Below are 20,441 nucleotides of genomic sequence, written 5' to 3'. Positions count from 1 at the left end.
AGGAATTGATTTTTTCAATTATATGTTTCTTTATGTAAAAGTGTTATCTAATCATGGTTATTTATTGGAGACACTAAGAATGACATTAAGGACACAATGGAGTAGATGGCTTGGCTCACAGAGTTCTGTAAGTACTTAATGTATACCATTTAAGTGTAATTTCCACATGTCATGACATGATAGTGGCAAGTTAAAATGAATTGATAAAGAAGGGCCCGTCTGTGCAGGCTCCAACAGTTGTAGGCACCGAGGCAGCAGCATTACCTAAATATATAGTGGTTATGGCCGTGCACACAGCACTTGGTTAAGGTTAGTTGAGGATCCTGGTCTGGTTTAATACAGACATGTTGATTTGAATTTAACCAAAACTGCAACCAAGGTGCTCTCGTTGCTTAAACCAAATCCCAGTCTCTCATGCAAGGTTGGTGCACTTTGTATGCCCACCATCCACCCAAACCTGCTACTTTGTTACTCTGCTTCCTTTAGTCAATGTAGTGCTTCATTCAAAAAATATGTTTGTATTGGAAATCCATATTAAAAGTCATGCTTGCTGTAATGCAAACTGCTGTTATGTAAAGCTCTTCAGGGCCCACCAAACACGTGCCTCCTTTGTTACCATGGGTACTGTTATTTATCCCACCACATGTATTTAGCTGTTAAACAAACACCGTACATTTATTATTTGAGTTTCGAATGCCATGTTTTTTTCTGATTCATTACTTTGAGAAAAACATTCTTCCCTGCAAAATTAAAAGCAGCTAAAGTTCTCAAATGCTGCTTGTACAAAAACTTTGAATGAATTAGTCTAAAATTGGTGAACTTTTGGTTTTAGAGCCAGCTTTCCATTTTTTAAAGTTTTCAATATGCATTTTGGTCAGTGCCAAAAACATGTTATGGTCTGATACCCAACCCAAGGTGCACGTATTTTACATTAATACAGATTTTGTTTTTGTCATGTGTGAAGTCCCCCTCTTCCAGAGAAACACTCAACACAGACACTGACACATTCCTGACGGCACAAGGCATAACTTGTTATGGAGGCTGTTCACGGGACTGTGTTAAGGTGAATCCAGACACACACACACTGAGCTGTGTGCACCGAGAGGGGCAGCGTTGATTTAGGGCATTACTCAGACGGAGAGAGAGAGAGCGAGGGGAAAGAGGGAGAGTCTCCCCTGACTGCATTAGGAGAGCCTCCAGCCTTTGTGATTCCTTTTGATCAAATCTCTGTGAAAGATGAGTGTCATGCCCTCTTCCAGCCAGCTGTGAGGGGACTGCCCTGTGACTCTTAGGGGGTAGACGTGTATATGTGTGTGTGTGTGTCTGCATGCGTGAAAGAGCATGCACACACCTCTATGTGTGTGTGTGTGTGTGTGTGTGTGTGTGTGTGTGTTGTATGCACAGGCTAGGGAGGGAGCAGGCAGCTCCTGAGGTGAGAATGCCGAGTGGGAGGATCTCATTCCAATCCCCTGTGCCCAGTTTCAACACACACACATACACACACTCATACACTCAACATCTTGAGTAGTTTAGAGCCAGTCCACGACAACATTAGAGGAGAGAAAGCAGAGGAGGTGTGTGTGTGCATCTGTGTAGTGAGAGTAAAAGCACAGTGACTTCTCTTCTCTTTTTTGTGGAGTGAGTGTTGGTGGCTCAGTGTGTCTATGTGTGTGAGAAGACAGAGAAGCAGAGTACATGTGTGTCTGTGTTGTTGAAGGAGACGCTGCTGGGTGTGATGGCTCTTTTGCGTTAGTACTTGTGCGGACAGGAGAGTTGAAGGCAGTTGTTTTGTGGGACTCACAGGGAATGGCAAACTCCACGGTATCCTTGGAAACATCCGACTAAATGATAATGGCTGAGGTAAGAGAGACGGCTTTTCACTGCTATTCTATATCTACTCCAGCTCTTCTCACACACGCTGTCTGCACACATGATAAGGACATGCTTAACAAAGACAAACTGGAAGGAGTTCATGTAGATTGAAGTGACAGACAGGAGTAGTGTGGACTTTTATCTTGAGATGTGCAAATTCTGAGATATATACATGTTTTACATTTCATGATTATGTGCACATGCACAGTGGAAACATGCTGATATGGACATAAGTCTTGCTGTGATTCTGTGATTAATCTGTAAATGCTGTTACTAGTCATTGTAAAGTGATCTGTAGAAAGCTTTTTATTCATTAAGCAAAAAGGTTCACCAAAGACCAAAGTTCTCAAATGTGAAATCCTCTCTAAACGCAAGCAGCTCTTCGAGAACTTTGAGTTAAATAGTCCAAAATTGGCTAAATATGAATTTAAATTAGGGACAATCTGATCAAAGACTAAGCGAACACGGGAATTTTGAATCAGACAAGATATTTGATGCCAGCTTTTGGTAATTAATGAGTTTTGTCAGTTTTCTTGAAAGTTCTCAAATTTTATTCCAAAAAACAAACACTTCTGTGACTTTGAGACACTTTGAGCGACTGATGAAGAAGTCAAAATGAGAGCATCTTTACCCCGGTCAGTGTGGACAGAGATTGTCCTTACATGCCTTCCAAGAATCTGCCAGACAACTTCCAATGAACAATGACAGTAACCACATTCAAGTCAGGATTCCTACTGTGCAGTATATGACTCTTTTCCATTGTTCTTGTTCTTGTTATTCTATTTCATTCTCTTCTCTGAAATTATAATCTCTTCTTTCCTTTTTCTCATTTATTCTGTTAACTTTAGCTTTATCAGTTTTACTTCATTGTTTTCATGATCAGTTATATTCAGTCCTGAGCACCACATCCACTCTTGTCTGTACTATACTATAGTACAAGATCTTGTCAGAAAAAAAACTACTGGGGGAGAGAGAACCAGCCCCCAGTTCTTACCTGGACCAGTTCTCCATCCACCCATCTGTCTGTCTGTAGTTTGGACAGCAGAGCAGCCTGGCCTCCTGTAGCCTTCTGGCCGCTGGCCACGGCCTATTGGAATGTAATTTAACAGCAGCCTAATGTTTTGTTGCAGCCATAATGTAACAATTAGCTGAGCTGTCTGTGTGGTGGTGGTGGTGGTGTCGGTAGCAGCAAAGCAATCTCTCCATGCCTGTGTGTGTACAGTATGTGTGTGTTTAACAGTTGGAGGAGAAACAGTTGTGGTTTATTCCCTGTTAGAGTCAGAGCAGAGCGCTGCATCCAAACAGGCTGGAATTAGACTTCCACAATATGTCATAAAAATAAATGTCATCAAAGAAATCCATGTTGAATAGATACTCTCTGATCAGCAAAGGCAATTGTCCATGCTGTAAAGTGTCAGGGGATTATTCTTTTATTTTATTATTTGAGATAAAAAGACTTCATGTTTCAGCTAACTGAAATTATTCACTTATTTATGTTTCAGCTAATTGTTTTACCAATTTTTGTAAAATATATTGATAAAAAAAGTGAATTAAGAACTCCAGAAATGCACTAATATGTCTCATGGATTGCTATGATATATGATATTTTATCAGGAGTTTAAAGCGAGTGAAATAGATGAATAGCCACTGTTGTTAACATCAAATAAGTTCAGTTTAACCTGAATTTTTTGCACAGTTGAATGACTTTAGCTTGGTTTTAGTTGTTAATTCAGTCTTTATTTTACAAATATCAAGAGTAACAACCTTCTTCATAAAACAAATAGAATCTTAAAAATCTATTTATTGAATTATCAATAAAATAAATAATAAAGGTAAGTAAATAAAAAAATAAATAAGTGAGAGGCCGTCACTCCAGCAATCCATGGAAGTGATTTAGATTTATTTGTTGTGTGAGAGAATGGTCCTCTGTGGCTTTCCTTTAACACACTCATGTCCTGTCTCTATTCCTGCCGCATCTCTTTCTCTCCATCTTTTGTTTCTACCTCCATCTCTTTCTGTGGGTGTCTCTCTGTTCTTCTTTAGTGCTGCAGGGCCCCAGGGCACAACACACACACACACACACACACACACACACACACACACATTTGAACAGAAAATGATTCAGATCTAGGGCCCCTGCTCATCTTTACAGAGTTGCTCTTCACTTTGTGTGTATTAATGTGAGTGTGTTTGGGTGTGTGTTGTTGGTGGCTGTAGCTTGCCAACTTCGTCAGCTTCATTAGGTTCATGATGGTCCATCCATGAGAGGAGGGTGGGGGTGACAGGGTTCAGGGTGTATGTGTGTGTGTGTGTGTGTGTGTGTGTGTATTTGCTCCAGCCTCTTACCCCCTTTAGCGTCTCCTTGAGCTGCGATCCGCCCCTCCTGGCCCCAACCTTCCCCCTTAACACCCTAAACTCCACATGCACACACACACAGCAACCACCCTGTACGTCTGCGCCGCCACCAAAAGGCTTGTGAGGATTTGTCAGCCAGATGTGACAAGATTGTCAAGAGGCAGGCGAGGAGAGAGGGAGATCTGATATTAATCAGAGCGTAGCTGGGAGCCAAACTCTCTCAGACTCAGTGTACTAACATGTTCCCCTCATTTACTCCCTCTCTGAGCCAAACACTCCCTCCGAGTTCCTAACGGGGAGCCACATACACCAGGAAGCCAACCAAACTTTGGCTCGCCCCTTTCTACCCCCTCCCTACCCCTGCACAAGCTCATCTCTTTGTCTTTTAAGATTTTTTTCCTTTAAAGAAGCCAACCATTTTCTTATGGATATTCAGGTAAAGATTTGCTACCTTTTTGTCTGCGTGAGTGTTGAAACATGTAGTGTGTTTATGTGTTTGTGTGCTTGGATGTGATTGACTGCTGGATGAGTTTGAAATAATGAGTTTTTCACGCTGTCTTTGGGCTGTATGGACTCTTAATAGGCTCAAACACAGCCTGTCACTACTTGCACTCGCCCTGGCTTTTCCTGGGTTTGTCTTCTCCTTTTCAGGTTCAGTTCAGTCTTAAAGGAACGCTCATGGTTTTATTTTTTATTTTTAATTTTTTTAAAAATCTAAGTGAATTTTAAGACCTACTACTGACAGGCAGTTTACTTCAGAGGAAGGTGTTAAATGAAACACAGGCTTGATGTCTTTGCAGAGGGAAGTTTGTGTATAAAAATTCTGATATTTCATGTAAAACTTGATGTAATCATTTTTAGAGTCATAAGTGAATGATTTTTATCTGTTGCTGTGTGCTCCCTCTTTCTTAGTGGAGTGGCATTAAATCATAAGCTGAGGCAGGATCATGTTTCCTGCTGAGCAGCTCATGTTTTGTAAGCTCACTTTAACTAACTCTTGTCATCAATTAACATTTTACTACCTCGCTGTCACATACACAACTTGGTTCAAGGTGTGATTTATTCATGAGTGCAGTGTGCACACAGACACATACACGCGGGGCAGACATAGACTGTGAGCGGCGGTGGGGCCAGGTGTAGTCAGTGCAAGTTTTGCTGCTAAGATAGGTTTATTGGTGGAAGTCTGCTTTATTAGCAGGGTATGTGAGTGGTACCAGGAACACTGTCCTCCCACTAAATTCCTGTTTTCTGCGTGTTCTGGCTGGGATGAAATATTTATTTGTTCAGTGTGTGTGTCAGTGTATGAATGTTCAGCTTTTCTTGATCGCTGTGCTGCAGTTTTTGTCTTTGTTTTGTTTTTGTTTTATATATGTTGCCCTTTAATTTAGAAGAATAAAACCGTATTGAACAATTGCTGAATTGTTTAGTAGTTTTTAACAAAATCTTTTTTTTTTAAATTACATTCTAAAATCTATGTGAGTTTTGCTCTCAATTTACAGTATGTAAGCTGCTGTCACATCTATCATATAACTGCTGTCATGGATAAATAGCAACTGTTTTACATATTTCCTGCAAATTTAAACACAGCAACATTTTATATTATTTATTTATTTTTATTATAGATTACTCTGTTGATATGTTTTGTCATTAAAAATAAAAAATTGAGACAGTGTCCTTTACAAGTTTGCTGACTCCAAGGTGACTTTTTGAAATCCGTCTTTTTTTTTTTCCAGCAGCAATCCCAAATCGAAAGGTATGAACTTATGGACTTTATGATATAAAACAGAAAAAATCAAGCAACTTCACACATTTGAGAGGCTGGAAGTGGTATTTAAAAAAGAGAGAGTTTTGTGGAGAATAAACATTGCCTAATGTCTACAAATGATTTATAAAGCATTGATAAATTATTTGATAATCATTAAGAAGTTAATAAGTTACAACTTATTAACCCCTCATAAACATTGCCTTTGTAGAGAATAGTGTTTATAGTGTGTTTTTTTAATAAGTAAATGTAGGAAAATGACATTGCTGAAGCTAGTTTTCACTTCTTGAAATTACAAACTAACCACATGGCAAGGGGTAATGTTTTTAATTTGTGCAAAGTTTTAATGTTAATAATTTGTGCCATGCAATTCAGTGATCATTTATATTTACCTGTCAGGAGAACTCTCTTTTTTTATTTCTCTTGTGCCATAATTGTCTTGTTAACTGATTAATGGCTTGTAGTAAAATCTGATCCCCTCTCACTTGGCCATCAGTCTCCTACTTCCTCAGAGCTGTTGATAGCCCTGTTGTTATTCACTCTTTGGCACCAGCACCGCTTGTTTCCCCATTGAGTGTCAGTTAGTGCCGGGCTGCTGCTAATTGATTAGTTTTCCACTGCATTAGGCCAACAAGTCCCCGTCCGTCCCTGAACTGTCTCAGTCCAAGCAGCTGTTCATTTCTGCTGAGTCTCTAAAGCGCCATGGCTATTCAGGACATATGGCAAGATTTTATTTGAAGAGCCAGTGAAAACTATTTTGTTCTATTTCTTGTGTGTATGTGTGTGTGTGTGTGTGTGTGCATACTGTGTTTTTTATACCTGACATCCAGATATTCTGTATCTCAAGGTCACCACAAAAATGACATTTTTAAGTTGTTAATATGATTTCAGCATTGTTAGATCGCACAGAGTGGACTGAGAAAGTAAATTTGCTCATGTCATGAAACACAGAAAACAGCCTGGTTTGAATTTTTAATGATTCAAATTAAAATCAGTCATCATGGTGATATGATACATTTGCTGTAGAAACACACATATATACAAGTTAACCTGAAGATCCAACACAATCATCACTTGTGTTTCATGTGTTTTTATTATTATTGTATGTGTCTTTCAGTGTGGAAATGTATTTCACATACACACACACACACACACACACACACACACACACACACACACACACACACACACACACACAGGCACCTCAGAGAGCAGGTAATCACTGAGGATTTGGTCATCATGATATGTTGCCTCTGCCCTCGTGCTTTTCTCTTTTCTTAACCTCACCTTCTCCCTCTTTAACCTTCCTTCATGGCCTCCATCCATCCTACATAGCCTGAGCGCTGAGAGTACAGTCTCTAAGAGTGACAAATAGACACTGAGGGACTGGGGACTGGTGGCAGAATCAAGGCATACACAAGGAGACTGAATATGTGAATTCACAGTAAAGAAAAAAAGCTAGGTTTGTCAAAACAGTACTGCCAGTGGCGTATAAATCCATGCATTCAATTCATGCATTCAAGACAGACTGTAGAGATAAACAGATTCCGAGACACTAAGGCTGTATAGGTTCATCGCATCAGGAGAAGACACAGTCACTTACGAGATGTCTTTTTACTCTATACTGATGGATGTGTTTTCAACAGCATTAATTCCCCCTTCATTTTTCAAAATCACATTTTTGTTTTTGGCTTGGCGTTTGCTCAGCTGTCATGTTGCTTGTTTAGTTCTCTTCACATGACATAAGTAAACCAACAGTAAGTGAGTTGATAAAAATGTTGACACACTCATATGGTGGCCTTTAATTAATAAATAAACTTCCCTTTTTTTGCACCTGAGGTTTTAGCCTTTTGGGCATAATGCAAGCTGCACTAACTCTCTGTATTGTGTTCTCATTGGAAAGGGACAAAATGAATTATAATTAGAAATGTATAGACTAAATTATGCTTACGAAGAATACAGCAATTTGAATAGCATTTCTAATAGTGTTTTGTCCTTTTTTTTTAACCTCTGATTTTATTTTATTGTGTGCCCCCCCACAGCTTTAAATCAAATCTATGCCTTTTGTTATTTATTCAACAGCATGTTCGACAAAATGCTAATCAGTTCAAATCAAGGTATGTGTAAAGGTTGATGTGTGGCAACACTGACAATGTTATACATCACTGAAATAAGGAAAGTGACACTGTGTTAGTTTTGGCTTCAAAAACACTGACCCAGCCGCATCAACCATTTTGTGCAATTAGTCTTCTTGTCATTGACTTCACTGATGCATGCGAACAGCTGTAGCTCTGTTGTGACAACAGTAAAGAGAAAGAGATGGTGAGGGGTGGAATGTGGGGGTACAGTACAGTACAGTACACTACAATGGCACCAAGAGCCACAGCAGTGCTGGCCTTGTGCTGCCATGTCTTTTCTTCTTCTTCTCAGGAGCTCATGAAATGCTGCTAATTAAGATAAATGACTGGGAGTACACTGTATACAGGAATATGTGTGTGTGTGTGTGTGTGTGTGTGTGTGTGTGTGTGTGAGCATGCACCTGACTGAGATGTATATTAGGGGGAGCAGCAGCAGGAGGGGTGTATGCACCCACAGTGGGATGGGATTAGTCTAATTGGGCCGTGTTGGTTCTTGGTGCTCAGTAATGATGGGATTATGTCGCTGAGAGATGAGCAAAGGGGTTTTTACACCTCACTACTGTCCAGAGGAGGCTGTGGTGCCCAGCCAGAGATAAAACCCGACAGAGAGGGCGATAGAGAGAAAAGCAAAGCAAACGGATGTCATGGGACTGAAGGCCAGAGCTACCACACTCTGTTTCAAGGCCAGGTAGCTGCTGCCACCTTCATCTCAGGTCAGTTTATCCGTCCTAATGATGAGAGGTTATTGTAAGGTGAAATAATGTGATGCCAGATCTCAAGGACAAGTCCAGCCTTGAGCACAGAATCAAGCGAATGACTAAATGAGGAGGAGGAGGGCCCCTACCCATCCACCCACCCACACTTTTCCTCCTCCGCCCGTGGAGAGGGAGTAAGCTCCAGTGAGGAGCTAAGCATGCCGCTCATGTACACTAAAACCCCACTGATCATGCATTATAGATGCAGAGGGAGAGAGGTGCCGTAGCGCAGCCACTCTGAGGTTTTCAGCATGTAGCACTAACAACACTGGCTTTGATCATAAATCTGATGATGCTTTTCCCTCAGTTCCTGGTGTGTAAATGATTTTTTTTGGTCCAAGGCAGAGAGAGAGGGGAGGTAGAGTCATTTTTAGTGTATCAGTGCACTGGAGTCCACTCCGCAGGGTTGGTGCCAAGTCAGCAGCTACCCAGAAAACTTGACTCATTACTGCCATTCACTCCTCACTTTGAGTCTCTATGTGTTGGTCTACTTTGCCTTTCTCTGCTTCTCTGCATGTTTGTCCTGAAAAGATAAAACCCATTTGCAAATGAGCTAATAGACAGAGTACTGTGACCTGTGTGTGTGTGTGTATGTGCATCAATCAGTGCCTTTGACTGAGATGATTTCTGTGGTCCAGGTGTGTCTGAGACGTCTTGAGCATGAGCTAACATTACTCTCACAGGGTGAACCAGGCAATGAGTGATACACAGTGGGAGAGCATAAATGCTGAAGACAATCATGCTCTTTCATTTTCCATGGCCAACTTGACTGTTCTTATGAAATAAGCATACCTACAGCTATACACACACTCAAACACTTTTTTTTTTGACTGCACAGTCACACAAGGATTAGAAGGCATATTCTCTATTAGTGCTATTATGTTGCTTTCCTGAATGTATAGAAATGTGACCACTTTCAGTTAATATAAAATACAGAAGGGGCCTAACATCAATAATGTCGGATTTTAGAAATATGGCGAAATAGAACTCCAGCCACACTTGCTAGCTCTATTGGTGGCTCAAATTCTACTCAAGATTTCAGAGTTTCTAACAGTACAATATAAGACTAGCTGAATTTTGGTACAAAATGACACAAGACATCAACAATATTTTGACTTTATGCAATGGAGCAGCCATAAACACAGTGTCTTAGGCTTAATAATTCTGTCAGTTATGGAAATTTAAAGTGATAAGTGCTGAGGAGATTAGCAGTTTCAAATATGTGATACAGCGATTCTGTGTGTTGTAAAAAAAAGGACAGAATTTTCGTCTGATTTTTTTTTATCTCACATGTTTTTGTCTTTTTTGTACTAACAGGCGATCTGCTGCACCTTGGTGAACTGTAACTGTGACAGCTTCAAGCCTGGGAAGCTGAAGAGGAGGCAGTGTGAAAACTGCAAGCATGGCTGGGTAGCACACGGTAAGAGCTTACTGCAAAATTTCTACCAGTTTCATTTGTCCAGGTTTTGAAGTTTCTGTCTCTGAGATTTCTGCCTGCAACCTAGGACAATGTGAATGAATTTGTGCCCACAAGGTAGCAAAATGACTCAGTTCAACAGCAACCTATCTTTAGAAAATGTCTCAACTTATCAGGATAACACACTGTCAACATTTTTCCTAGGTCTCATTTTATCAGAGGAAAGTTTAAATAAGATCTGATGACAGTGTGTTCTGTGGATTATCCAGCATAAACAGTGGAAAAAATGTTTCAGAGGTGAAACAATTATTATTATTTTGATAGTCACACAGCCTTCTGTGTTAAATGGGTGTTAAACCCTTCAGCTCTTTGCATGTTTTAAGAGAAGGAGCCACACCACACGATCCGTGCTGCCCATTCATTCTCTCCCTGTGAGTTTTAGAATTGATTTTAAGATTTTACTGCTTGTTTTAAAAACCCTGATTGGTCCAGATCCCTTGGCAAGGCCCTACTCACAGTTCCACAATCAATTTGTCATTGAAGGTGACCGGGCCTTTGCTGTCCAGGCCCCTCAGCTGTGGAACTCACTGCCTGAGGATCTAAGAATCAGTATCCTCTTTTAAATCTCCTCTTAAAACTCACTTTTGCTTCATGGCTTTTTGTTAATCAAGTATATTTGTTTATTGGTAATTTGTTGTAAATAGATCTTGTTTTAGATACATGTTTTAGATTTTTTATTTTTAATCCTTGTTTTTAGTGTAAAGCACTTTGTAACCATGTTTTGAAAGGTTATTTATATATAAATGTATTATGAATTCTATTATTATTATGCTTTGACCACAAGGTAAGTGTGGTCACCATTTTAAATTTTTAAACAGAGCATCAGTTAATAATAGATATTTACAGAACTAATGAATAGTGTTTAAATTTGTATTTTACTGCTTTAAAATAGACTTGATAATATTTAAAATCAAAATGACAGGCTGTGTCTTAGTGTGTCTTGTAACACGATCACTCACAAAAAAAAAGGAAAAGAAAAAAAAAAACAATCAAAAGACCAAAGTCAACAGATTCCACACCTCTGGATTTTTACTGTGAAATTTTTAAATGTCATTTTCAAGTACTGTAAAGACGTCTCAAAACCTGGACAAATAAAACCTAAACTGAGTGTATGCATAAATTCCAGAAGTCAGAATATGAGACTGGTTTTCACATATTTTGTTTGTTTTCAGTAATTCTTTTCAGTACCATGTATTTTAAGCCATTGTTCTCTCACTGTTGGATTAATTGTAATAGTTAGCCTGCCTGCTGTATCATACTTTTTCTACAATCACTGATTATTATGAGCACATATTCATATTATTCAGGAGCTCTTCAAAACAAACTCAAATGCCATAGAAATTAAGCAGCATTTCCACAACTGCTATACTCAATTGACATTATCCATTAATGTGGAATATGCCTGTCCAGATGGTCATATGTCCTGATATCCTGCAACTAAGTCAGAATACCGCTGTATCTATGAAACACTGACATTATATATACATATTGTATATACATAGCTATGGTGTAATCTCTGTACTCTTTTATTTATTATTTATTGTTCATAGAGTATTCCAATATTTTATTTTATTTTATTTTATCTAAATCACATCTCTTACTAAATAACTCTCTAACTTTCAGCAGCTAACAAAAACAATCCACACATAAATTTGGTCTGATACTACATTTTTTTTCAAAATCTGTTAGTTTCCTTACATTTATAAATAATATATTGTGTATACTTCTTCTAGGCCCCTCTCTCTTTAACACACTCATCAGTTTAGTTTCTCTTTGCTCCATCCTCCCTATATATCAGTGCAGGGATTAGTATAGATTCATGTAATCTAATCCAGTAAATTCTGATGTATGTATTCTAGCCCTGAGCAAGCTTAAGGTGCACCACATGTACCAGAGCAGCCAGGTGGAGATTGTGCACTCCAACGTGGTGTTCGATATCTGCAGCCTGATGCTGTACGGCACCCAAGCCATCCCCATTCGCCTCAAGATCCTCCTGGACCGCCTTTTCTCTGTCCTCAAGCAGGAGGAGGTCATCCAGATCCTCAACGCCCTCGACTGGACACTGCAGGATTACATACGAGGATACGTGCTCCAGGTGAGCAACACCTCTAAAGTTACCTGCTGGAGCTATTGATTAGCAAACAACACCTGTCTCTGTATGGGAAAAATGGCCTTTTTTGCCCATACAGAGACCAAAACCAAAAACTGTGCTCACCAGTCATATCAGCCAACCACACGGCACAGCTGGAAGTGCTACCAGGAAGTGCTAGAATCCAGGATCACTAGAAATAGTTCCAACATTTAACTCCCCGCACAAAATCACAAGTTGTTGGTTTAATATTTCTGCTCTTACATGGGTTTCAGCTACATCAGCTTTATTGCTGTTGGTAGGCCTGTTTTTGAACTTGAAGTCTTAATGCCAAGCTAGACTTAAAGCATATACTGATACCATTCTTTTCATCTGTCTCCGGTAAGGAAAGCCATTTATTTTCCACAATGCTGAACTACTGATTTCAATATCTGAACAATCTCATCATAGTGCTGAATCTTATTCTTTTAAGGATGGAAAAGCCTGAAAAATTATCCTAGACGCCAAGATTGGAACATAAAACTCGAAGTATAAGTGAGAGTTTATGATGGGAGCGACAGAGAGAAGGAGAGGGGAGGAGCAGGGAGCAGAGGGTTCAGCAAAGCATAGCTGAAGACAAGAGGGAGTAGGGATATGATGTAGCAACCAATGCCATGAACTCTCCTGGTACCCTGCTAATGTAGCCTTCTTGCTGCTGTGGTACCACCAACTCGTGGAGGTCCTCAGACTGTGCTGGGTAGATTTGTAAATATTATGTCTTTTGCTCCATATTTTGTCTCAAGCCAGAGCCAAAGCCAGTTGAGGCCTGGGCTGCAGGCACCATATCAGCATGGGCGCTCACTTCGATTAGTACATCATCAAGTATTCAAGTTGGACTGCGTTTAATTCATGTTAGCTCATCTAATGGCAAATGTAGAGTCAGAATCCTCGACAGGCGCCCAATGAATGCTCTGTGATGAAATATTAATCACGGTTATGGCACGAAGCGGTTCCTCACTTTCAAAGATGCCTGAGCTCACATGTGATTACTGCTGGTTTAAGGGGGAGAGGACCCGCATGATCAGTGTGGTGCCTTCTGATCACCCCTCTCTTTCTTGTGTGCCCATATGTGTGCGGTATGTTTGTGCACATATTTATTTTTGCATGCTTTTTGGAGTGTGTATATGAGTGAATGGGTCTGCTATATGCTTGCATGCATGTTCTCACCAAGATGTGTGTGTTCTCCATCTGTCTCTGTGGATGCAGAGTTCGTAAACCCACATGATTTAAATGAAGAAAAATGACCTGCAAGATGAAACACTGAGTGTCTGTGTAATGAGGGTTCTCAGGGTTCTCTGCTGCCTGCTTGTATTAACACTCCATCTGATTCCTTTATTTAGCTGCCCTGTCAGTCTGCTTTATAGGGTGTGTCATCTAACCCACTCTGTGAATATGTATTAGCAACCCAAAAGACACATATAATGCTAATGATGCAACTGCTCTCTCCTTTCTCTTTTTTTAAAAAATCATTTTCCCTCTCCTTCTCAATCTATTTCATACCCCTGCCCTCTCCCTGTTCCTCTACCATGCGGTTGTTCCCTTTCTTACTGCTCTGTCTGTAGGATGTAGCAGGAAAGGTGCTAGACCGGTGGGCCATCATGACGTTCGAGGAGGAGATCGCTACACTGCAGCAGTTCCTGCGTTTTGGTGAGACCAAGTCCATAGTGGAGCTGATGGCTCTGCAGGACAAGGAGGGCCAGGCCGTGTTAGTTCCCAGCACCCGCACCAACTCAGATATCCGCACTTTCATTGAGCGCAATACCCCACGCACTGCTGCCAGCCTCTCCACATCCAAAGTCGATAAGTTGAGCAGCAACAGCATGCACCACTTTGAAAACTTCATCAATAGCATGGCCTTCATGCTGCCATTCCAGCTGTTAGGCTCTGTTCCTGCACCATTTCTTGGCTCACAAACAGGGACACTGCAGCAGCAGCACCAGCAACAGCAGCAGCCATGCTGTGGATCAGTGGAGCAGCAGAGTCAGAGACGAGATGATCAAGGGCGGGACGGTCTTGGGAGGGACAACCCCCTCCCTCTATCACAACCTCCAGAGAACAACCTGCTAGGATCTAGCTCTGTCTCATTCACTACTGATCTAGACCGAAGTGGAGACAAGCCAATGGACAGCCTCTCCACCACCACCAAGATTGAAGCAGAAGACTTCTCCACTAGTGACAACTACTCAGATGGACCCTCCACACCCTGCACGCCCTCCATGAGCTCTGATGTAACACAGATGTCACCCGAGGGAAAACTGCGCTCTGTGGACAGGAACGGGAGTAGTGGTGGAGGGGTCCCAGGAGGCAGTGGGGGCGGAGGCTCTCTGAAGAAGGGTCGTGTATTTTGCAATGCCTGTGAGAAGACGTTTTATGATAAAGGCACGCTGAAAATCCACTACAATGCAGTGCATCTGAAGATTAAGCACAAGTGTACCATTGAGGGTTGCAACATGGTGTTTAGCTCACTGCGCAGTCGCAATCGTCATAGTGCCAACCCAAACCCGCGGCTACACATGCCCATGAACCGCAACAACCGGGACAAAGATCTGCGGGGCAGCATGTCTGCAGATGAAAGCTCTCAAGGAGAAAAGAGGCCTGAATATGGCACTTCCATCCCTGTCTGCTCTGCAGAAAGCCATAAATCAGTGCCCAGCTACATGGTAAGCCATGTGGATGCTGGCTCTAAGCTCCACAACAGCTCGTTCCCCAGCATGGCCCAGAGTGGCATCCTCTTTCCCAACTTAAAAACAGTACAGCCTGTCCTGCCTTTCTACCGCAGCCTAGTAACTCCAGCAGAGCTTGCCAACACTCCAGGAACACTACCCTCCCTTCCTCTGTTGTCCTCCTCTGTACCTGTTAAACCCATTACAGCTCCTGAACCCTGCATAACAGATCCTATACCAAAGAAAAAGTCACGGAAGTCCAGTATGCCAATAAAGATAGAGAAGGAGACAGTGGAGCGAGATGAGCAGATGGATAAGGGAGGCAGCTCTGAGGATGAGGCTCCTTTACAGGGCAGGGACCAGGAGGAATGTGATGGTAGCCGAGAAGAGCATATGTGCACAAGACAAGCTGGGGAGGAGAGACAGGTGAGAGGTGCTTACACTGGTGAAGAGAAGGACAGGGACAGCCCCAAGCATCTGTTGGACCAAACTCTAGATAGAGAGATGACAGAGAAGAATGACAAAGATAATGGGCCGAGGCAAGCTGAAACAGGGGTAATCACCTGTGCATCCTCCCCCTTCGAAAACAGACTGATGGAGAACCACTGTGACAACAACTTACTCTGTCACGAACCCAATGGCAATGAAGAAAGGGTGGAGAGGGAAAATGCAAACTCCATGCATGGGGTGGGCAAAATTTCCGAGCTCAAATGGGATGACGGTGAGCACAGGCTGAGTAACGGGGGCACTCTCCAGCTCATAGACCGCAACAGGGAGGGATCTGATGGCTGTGTTGATGACTACGGTGACTCAGGGTTGTCTCACTTTGACCCAGATGCTGACCTGCCACACCACTGTGAAATCTGCAGTAAGACCTTTAAGAACCCCTACAGCGTGAAGATGCATTACCAAAATGTCCACCTCAAGGAGATGCACATGTGCACAGTGGACGGCTGCAATGCTGCCTTCCCCTCCCGCAGGAGCCGAGACAGGTGAGAGGAAACCATATCTTCTTCTGCTGCTGCTTCTTCTCGTTTCTTCTTCTTCTCCCTGCAGTAATCTACTCTAGTTTGATTAGAATGGAAACAGCAGACTCTTGGCCTCTAAAAAACATTTGTGTAGCTGCATGAATTGTGTAAATTTTATCATCAACTTATGTCCACAGGGTGCAACAGGGTGTGCATGCAATATAAAAAGCACAACTGCTTCTTGCATCAGTTTTAGAAATGATCTGGCTCATTACACCACATGCATTGATGTACAGATTTTCATATTCAGCAAGTGGATTTGACTTGTGACTCTATTCTCTTGTTTGCACTTGCCCAGCATTTCTTAAAAATGAGTTTCTTGCATTTTTCTGTTGCTTTGGCATTTTAGGGACAAGACCTTAGTCATCTGAGCATTACAAAAATAGTCTTGTTTTTAATGCAGATTTTTTTTTTCTGCAGACACAGTGCAAATTTGAACCTGCACCACAAGCTACTGACCAAAGACTCATTCAGCCCAGCCAGCACCCTCTATCCGCCCTCATCCCACTGTAGAGACCGGGACTCTGTTGGCCTGGACTACTGCAAGGACCAGTGGGACAGAGACCTGCTCCATCGAGAGCCAAATAGTCAAACCTCTGTCATCTTTCGGGGACACAACCGCATGGGCCTGGTCTTCCCTATGAGCAAAATGTCTACTGCACCAGACAGTGCCGAGGCATCGCCCATAGGAGAGATGGAGGGATTAGGAGGAAGAGGAGGAGTAGGAGGAGAAGATGGTGTAAATGGGGAGGATGTGGCAGTCCTGGACCTGAGCACCTCCTCTTTAGCCCCGCCTCATGGCAGCAGCAGTGCACGATCTTCCTGGGACTCAGACGGAGCTGGAAGCGAGGAAGGGGAAGGGATTGAAGAGGGTGAGGAGGTGCTGGAGGACAGTGATGAAAGCTGTGATGGGATTGGTGTGGGAAGGCCCGGGGGCGAGGACTTGGCACTTGGGGGAGAGAGGACCCTTGGCTGTGTTGGGGGAGGACAAGGCGGACTTCAGGGAGGTGGGGGTGGATCTCCAATAACCTGTCACGTCTGCCAAAAGGTGTACAGCAACAAGGGCACATTCAGAGCCCATTACAAGACTGTCCATCTACGACTGCTTCACAAGTGTAAAGTCCCTGGCTGCGATACATCCTTCTCCTCTGTGAGAAGCAGAAACAGGCACAGCCAGAACCCAAACCTCCACAGGAACCTAGCTGTTAGCTCAGGTGCCACGATGGACCATGAGTAGGAATTTGCATTCATGCCAACATGACTGATTTCTTTTGTTCTGTCTTTTTTTTTGTTTTAGGGCACCTAAAAAAGGCTCACCAATTAGCACTTTTTAAAGTCCATACTACAGTCCATTCTGTTGTCATATTTTGTTAAAAAGAAAGAAAAAAGAAAGTACAATCAGGAGTTCATTTGTTGTGGCAACAATGTCTTTTTCTGCAAAAACAGAAGTTGATAAAACATTATATGCATCTGTCTGTTTACATATCAGCATACTGTAAAAAAATAAAAAATAAATAAAAAACAAAAACAGAAACATACACCTGTCAGAACATCCATGTTTGTGTTGAGGAATAGAACCATGACAAGTCTCAGTCTTTGGTAGTAATGCAGTACTGATTTCTCTGTATTGGTTTGCCTTACAGTCCAGTTTAGACCTTAAAAAAATTCATTTGTATGAACTGAATTTTTCTGTGTGTTGTCCAAGTTAGAGTTGAATCATGAAACTGTATCACGTGAGTGATTTTTTTCTGGTGTTTTTGTTGTGAGATCTTCCTTGTGAGGCTGTGCATCATGTATTGATCAAAAGCAGTAGTGAAGTAACGTCCACATGTCATTTTATTCATTTGGACAATGGTCTTCAAAGAGTCTTTGTTAAAAATTTATAGTGTTGTGAGCTTGACCAATAAATTATTGTATGGTGTTGATCTGATTTGTCTATACTGTTCTGGTTGTTGCATACTGCTAATGTTTACCAAAGATTTTTTTCAGTTCACAGGTGTGTATAGAAAGCCCTTCATAATGTGTGGTAGGTATGCAGTATTAAAAGGGCAAGCCCAGTCTTCTCTCATCTACTTGATTAACAGCCATATTCAGACCTGGGCTCTGTTGTAAAATAAAATAAAATTAAATGAACACAAAAATGAATTAAAATAATTAAAAAAAAAAAATCAATCAAACAAACAAAAAACTACTTTTGACTGATCAGGGTGAAAAAAAGACTTGATTAAGACATTGCTCTTGTATTGTCTTTTTGGTTCCATGCAGTATCCTGACTGACTGGACAAACAGCAGAAAGAAATGCTGGGAAACTGGAAGCATGTACTGTGAATGAGTCAGACACTGAGAAACAATGATGAAAAAAAGCATTTTTAATAATGGCCCTAGATCACACCGTAAAGAAGAACTGGTAAACAAAAATGTTTATTGAACTGTATATTCTGTGAATAGAGTAAATTGTTGAAAGAAACCAAAAAATATACTGTATAAAATAGGTAAAGTTCACCACTAACATTAAGTTTTTCTTTTTTGTTTTTTTCCAAAAACAAACAAGAATATTGTGTTGTATGTCTGATTATTTCACCATGGTTTACTGTTCTAGTTTTGCTCTGTATTTTGCTTTTTTTTCATTCTGTATTTAAATGCAATGGGCCAGTTTTAAGATTCTGTTTGTTTGTTATTTGGATTTGTTCGAAAAAGGGCAAAAATGACCCATGCTGATAGATGTTCATGCTGCCTTTGATTTAATGTTACAATATTCATTCCAATTAAATAAAAAGCCATATGTTTGCAAGGCTCATTCTATTCAGTCCTCTATCCATTGAAAAATAAGCACAATCATAACATTCATCATTACAGTTGAAAGTTCAGCAAGCTTCAGCACAAATTTGAACATCACCCAAGAACCAATTTAAACCATCTTATTTTTATATACATATATGTAAACATATGAACTCAAACACACACACACACACACACACACACACACACACACACACACACACACACAATACATACACTGATCTGCTATAACAGGCTTTTCCCTGTGATTATAGGACTTAGGTGCAGCACCCAATTTATTTTGAGCACCACTTAAGCCAAATTAATGTAAAATCATTGTGGAGAGCAAAAATGAAATATTTTTCTCAGATCTAATGGTTGTAGTTGTCCTCAGTGGACTCCCTTAGCAAGTTTTTGTCTTGAAGCTTTTTGGGTGTTTTTGTATTGTAATAATAAAGGTCCAAAATAATGTTAATATTTTTAATCTTCTTGGACGAGGACCTTAAACCCCCCCTCCCATATACAAGTATTGAATTCTTCCAGAAATTTAGATATATGTACTATATACATATATATGTGTGTATATGTGTTGAAGCACAACAAGGCAAACAAAGGATGTAAAGTGGAGGATTTATAAGTATTCATTTTGCCTTGCTCATGACAGCAGCAGTATCATCTGATCCAGGCTGACTCCCTTGAGACTTTGTAATACTCAATGTTAGGCGGAGCAACACTGATGAGCCTCTAACAGATACATGGACACAGCTACTGGAAGGATAACATACAGTTTCACTGCAAATGATATCTGTCTTAACAAGTTAGGTAAAACTAAAATGTGATTTTTTTAAAGGATAAGCTCAATAAAATAACAAAATAACATATTTTCTTAGTTACCTGACAGCACAAGTTGTTGACAGAGGTAAGTACAAAAATAAACTTTGTTGTAATTTGAACTGTCCTTTTAAAATGAATGAGAATATCCGTCTAATGAAATAAGTTTGTTTGGAGAAAACTCATTGTCATTGTCTGGAGTGACCTGCTGTATTTTGTCTCATTTTACATTACTAATATTTGTAATCAATGTGCACCGAAAACACACACACAAACCACAAATCCAGAAAGATATGTCACCAGTTTCAAGAAAAATTTGGATTTAGAACTCATAAGACCTAATGGCTTGTTAAGCAGGACTTGTTTTCAAAGGTTATCTTGCCATCAGGCCTCACTGACAGGTTGAGGTGTAGTCCACAGAATGACTGGCTTCACCTCAACCTCAGCTCGACCCTTTCACAGCAAGAACAGAACAGAACCAAATACAGCTGGAGACACAGAGACAAATATGTAAACTCAGAGGTGATCGAAAACAATGTCTAAATGCACAGAAAACACACAGTCAGTGTTACACAGAGGTGAAAAATATCCAGCTGGCAAGGAATATTATGTTGGAGCTCGATTAATACTGTTTTGATTATATTATTAGATTTT

The 20,441-nt window shown here is 40.9% G+C and overlaps 1 protein-coding gene across 1 annotated transcript; it reads left to right on the top strand.

The window, feature by feature from the left end:
* Nucleotides 1–1,497: 1,497 nt before the first annotated feature.
* Nucleotides 1,498–18,975, top strand: bnc1 (basonuclin 1). The gene is made up of 5 exons (XM_018672098.2): nt 1,498–1,860; nt 10,200–10,302; nt 12,219–12,454; nt 14,050–16,142; nt 16,599–18,975. The coding sequence occupies exons 1-5, from the start codon at nt 1,846–1,848 to the stop codon at nt 17,413–17,415; spliced, it is 3,264 nt and encodes a 1,087-aa protein (XP_018527614.1). The 5' UTR covers nt 1,498–1,845; the 3' UTR covers nt 17,416–18,975.
* Nucleotides 18,976–20,441: the final 1,466 nt, after the last annotated feature.

Source organism: Lates calcarifer, unplaced genomic scaffold (genome assembly GCF_001640805.2).
Source record: "Lates calcarifer isolate ASB-BC8 unplaced genomic scaffold, TLL_Latcal_v3 _unitig_950_quiver_259, whole genome shotgun sequence".
In the NCBI taxonomy this organism is placed as follows: domain Eukaryota; kingdom Metazoa; phylum Chordata; class Actinopteri; family Centropomidae; genus Lates; species Lates calcarifer.
The sequence above is the reverse complement of the archived record's forward strand: the minus strand, read 5'-3'. Positions and strand labels throughout refer to the sequence as shown.

What these genes read in the sequence shown, in the direction of transcription:
- bnc1 (XM_018672098.2), top strand. An exon ending in GCATGGCTGGGTAGCACACG is followed by an intron (nt 10,303 to 12,218) that starts GTAAGAGCTTAC and finishes TATGTATTCTAG; the next exon opens with CCCTGAGCAAGCTTAAGGTG. An exon ending in TACGAGGATACGTGCTCCAG is followed by an intron (nt 12,455 to 14,049) that starts GTGAGCAACACC and finishes CTCTGTCTGTAG; the next exon opens with GATGTAGCAGGAAAGGTGCT.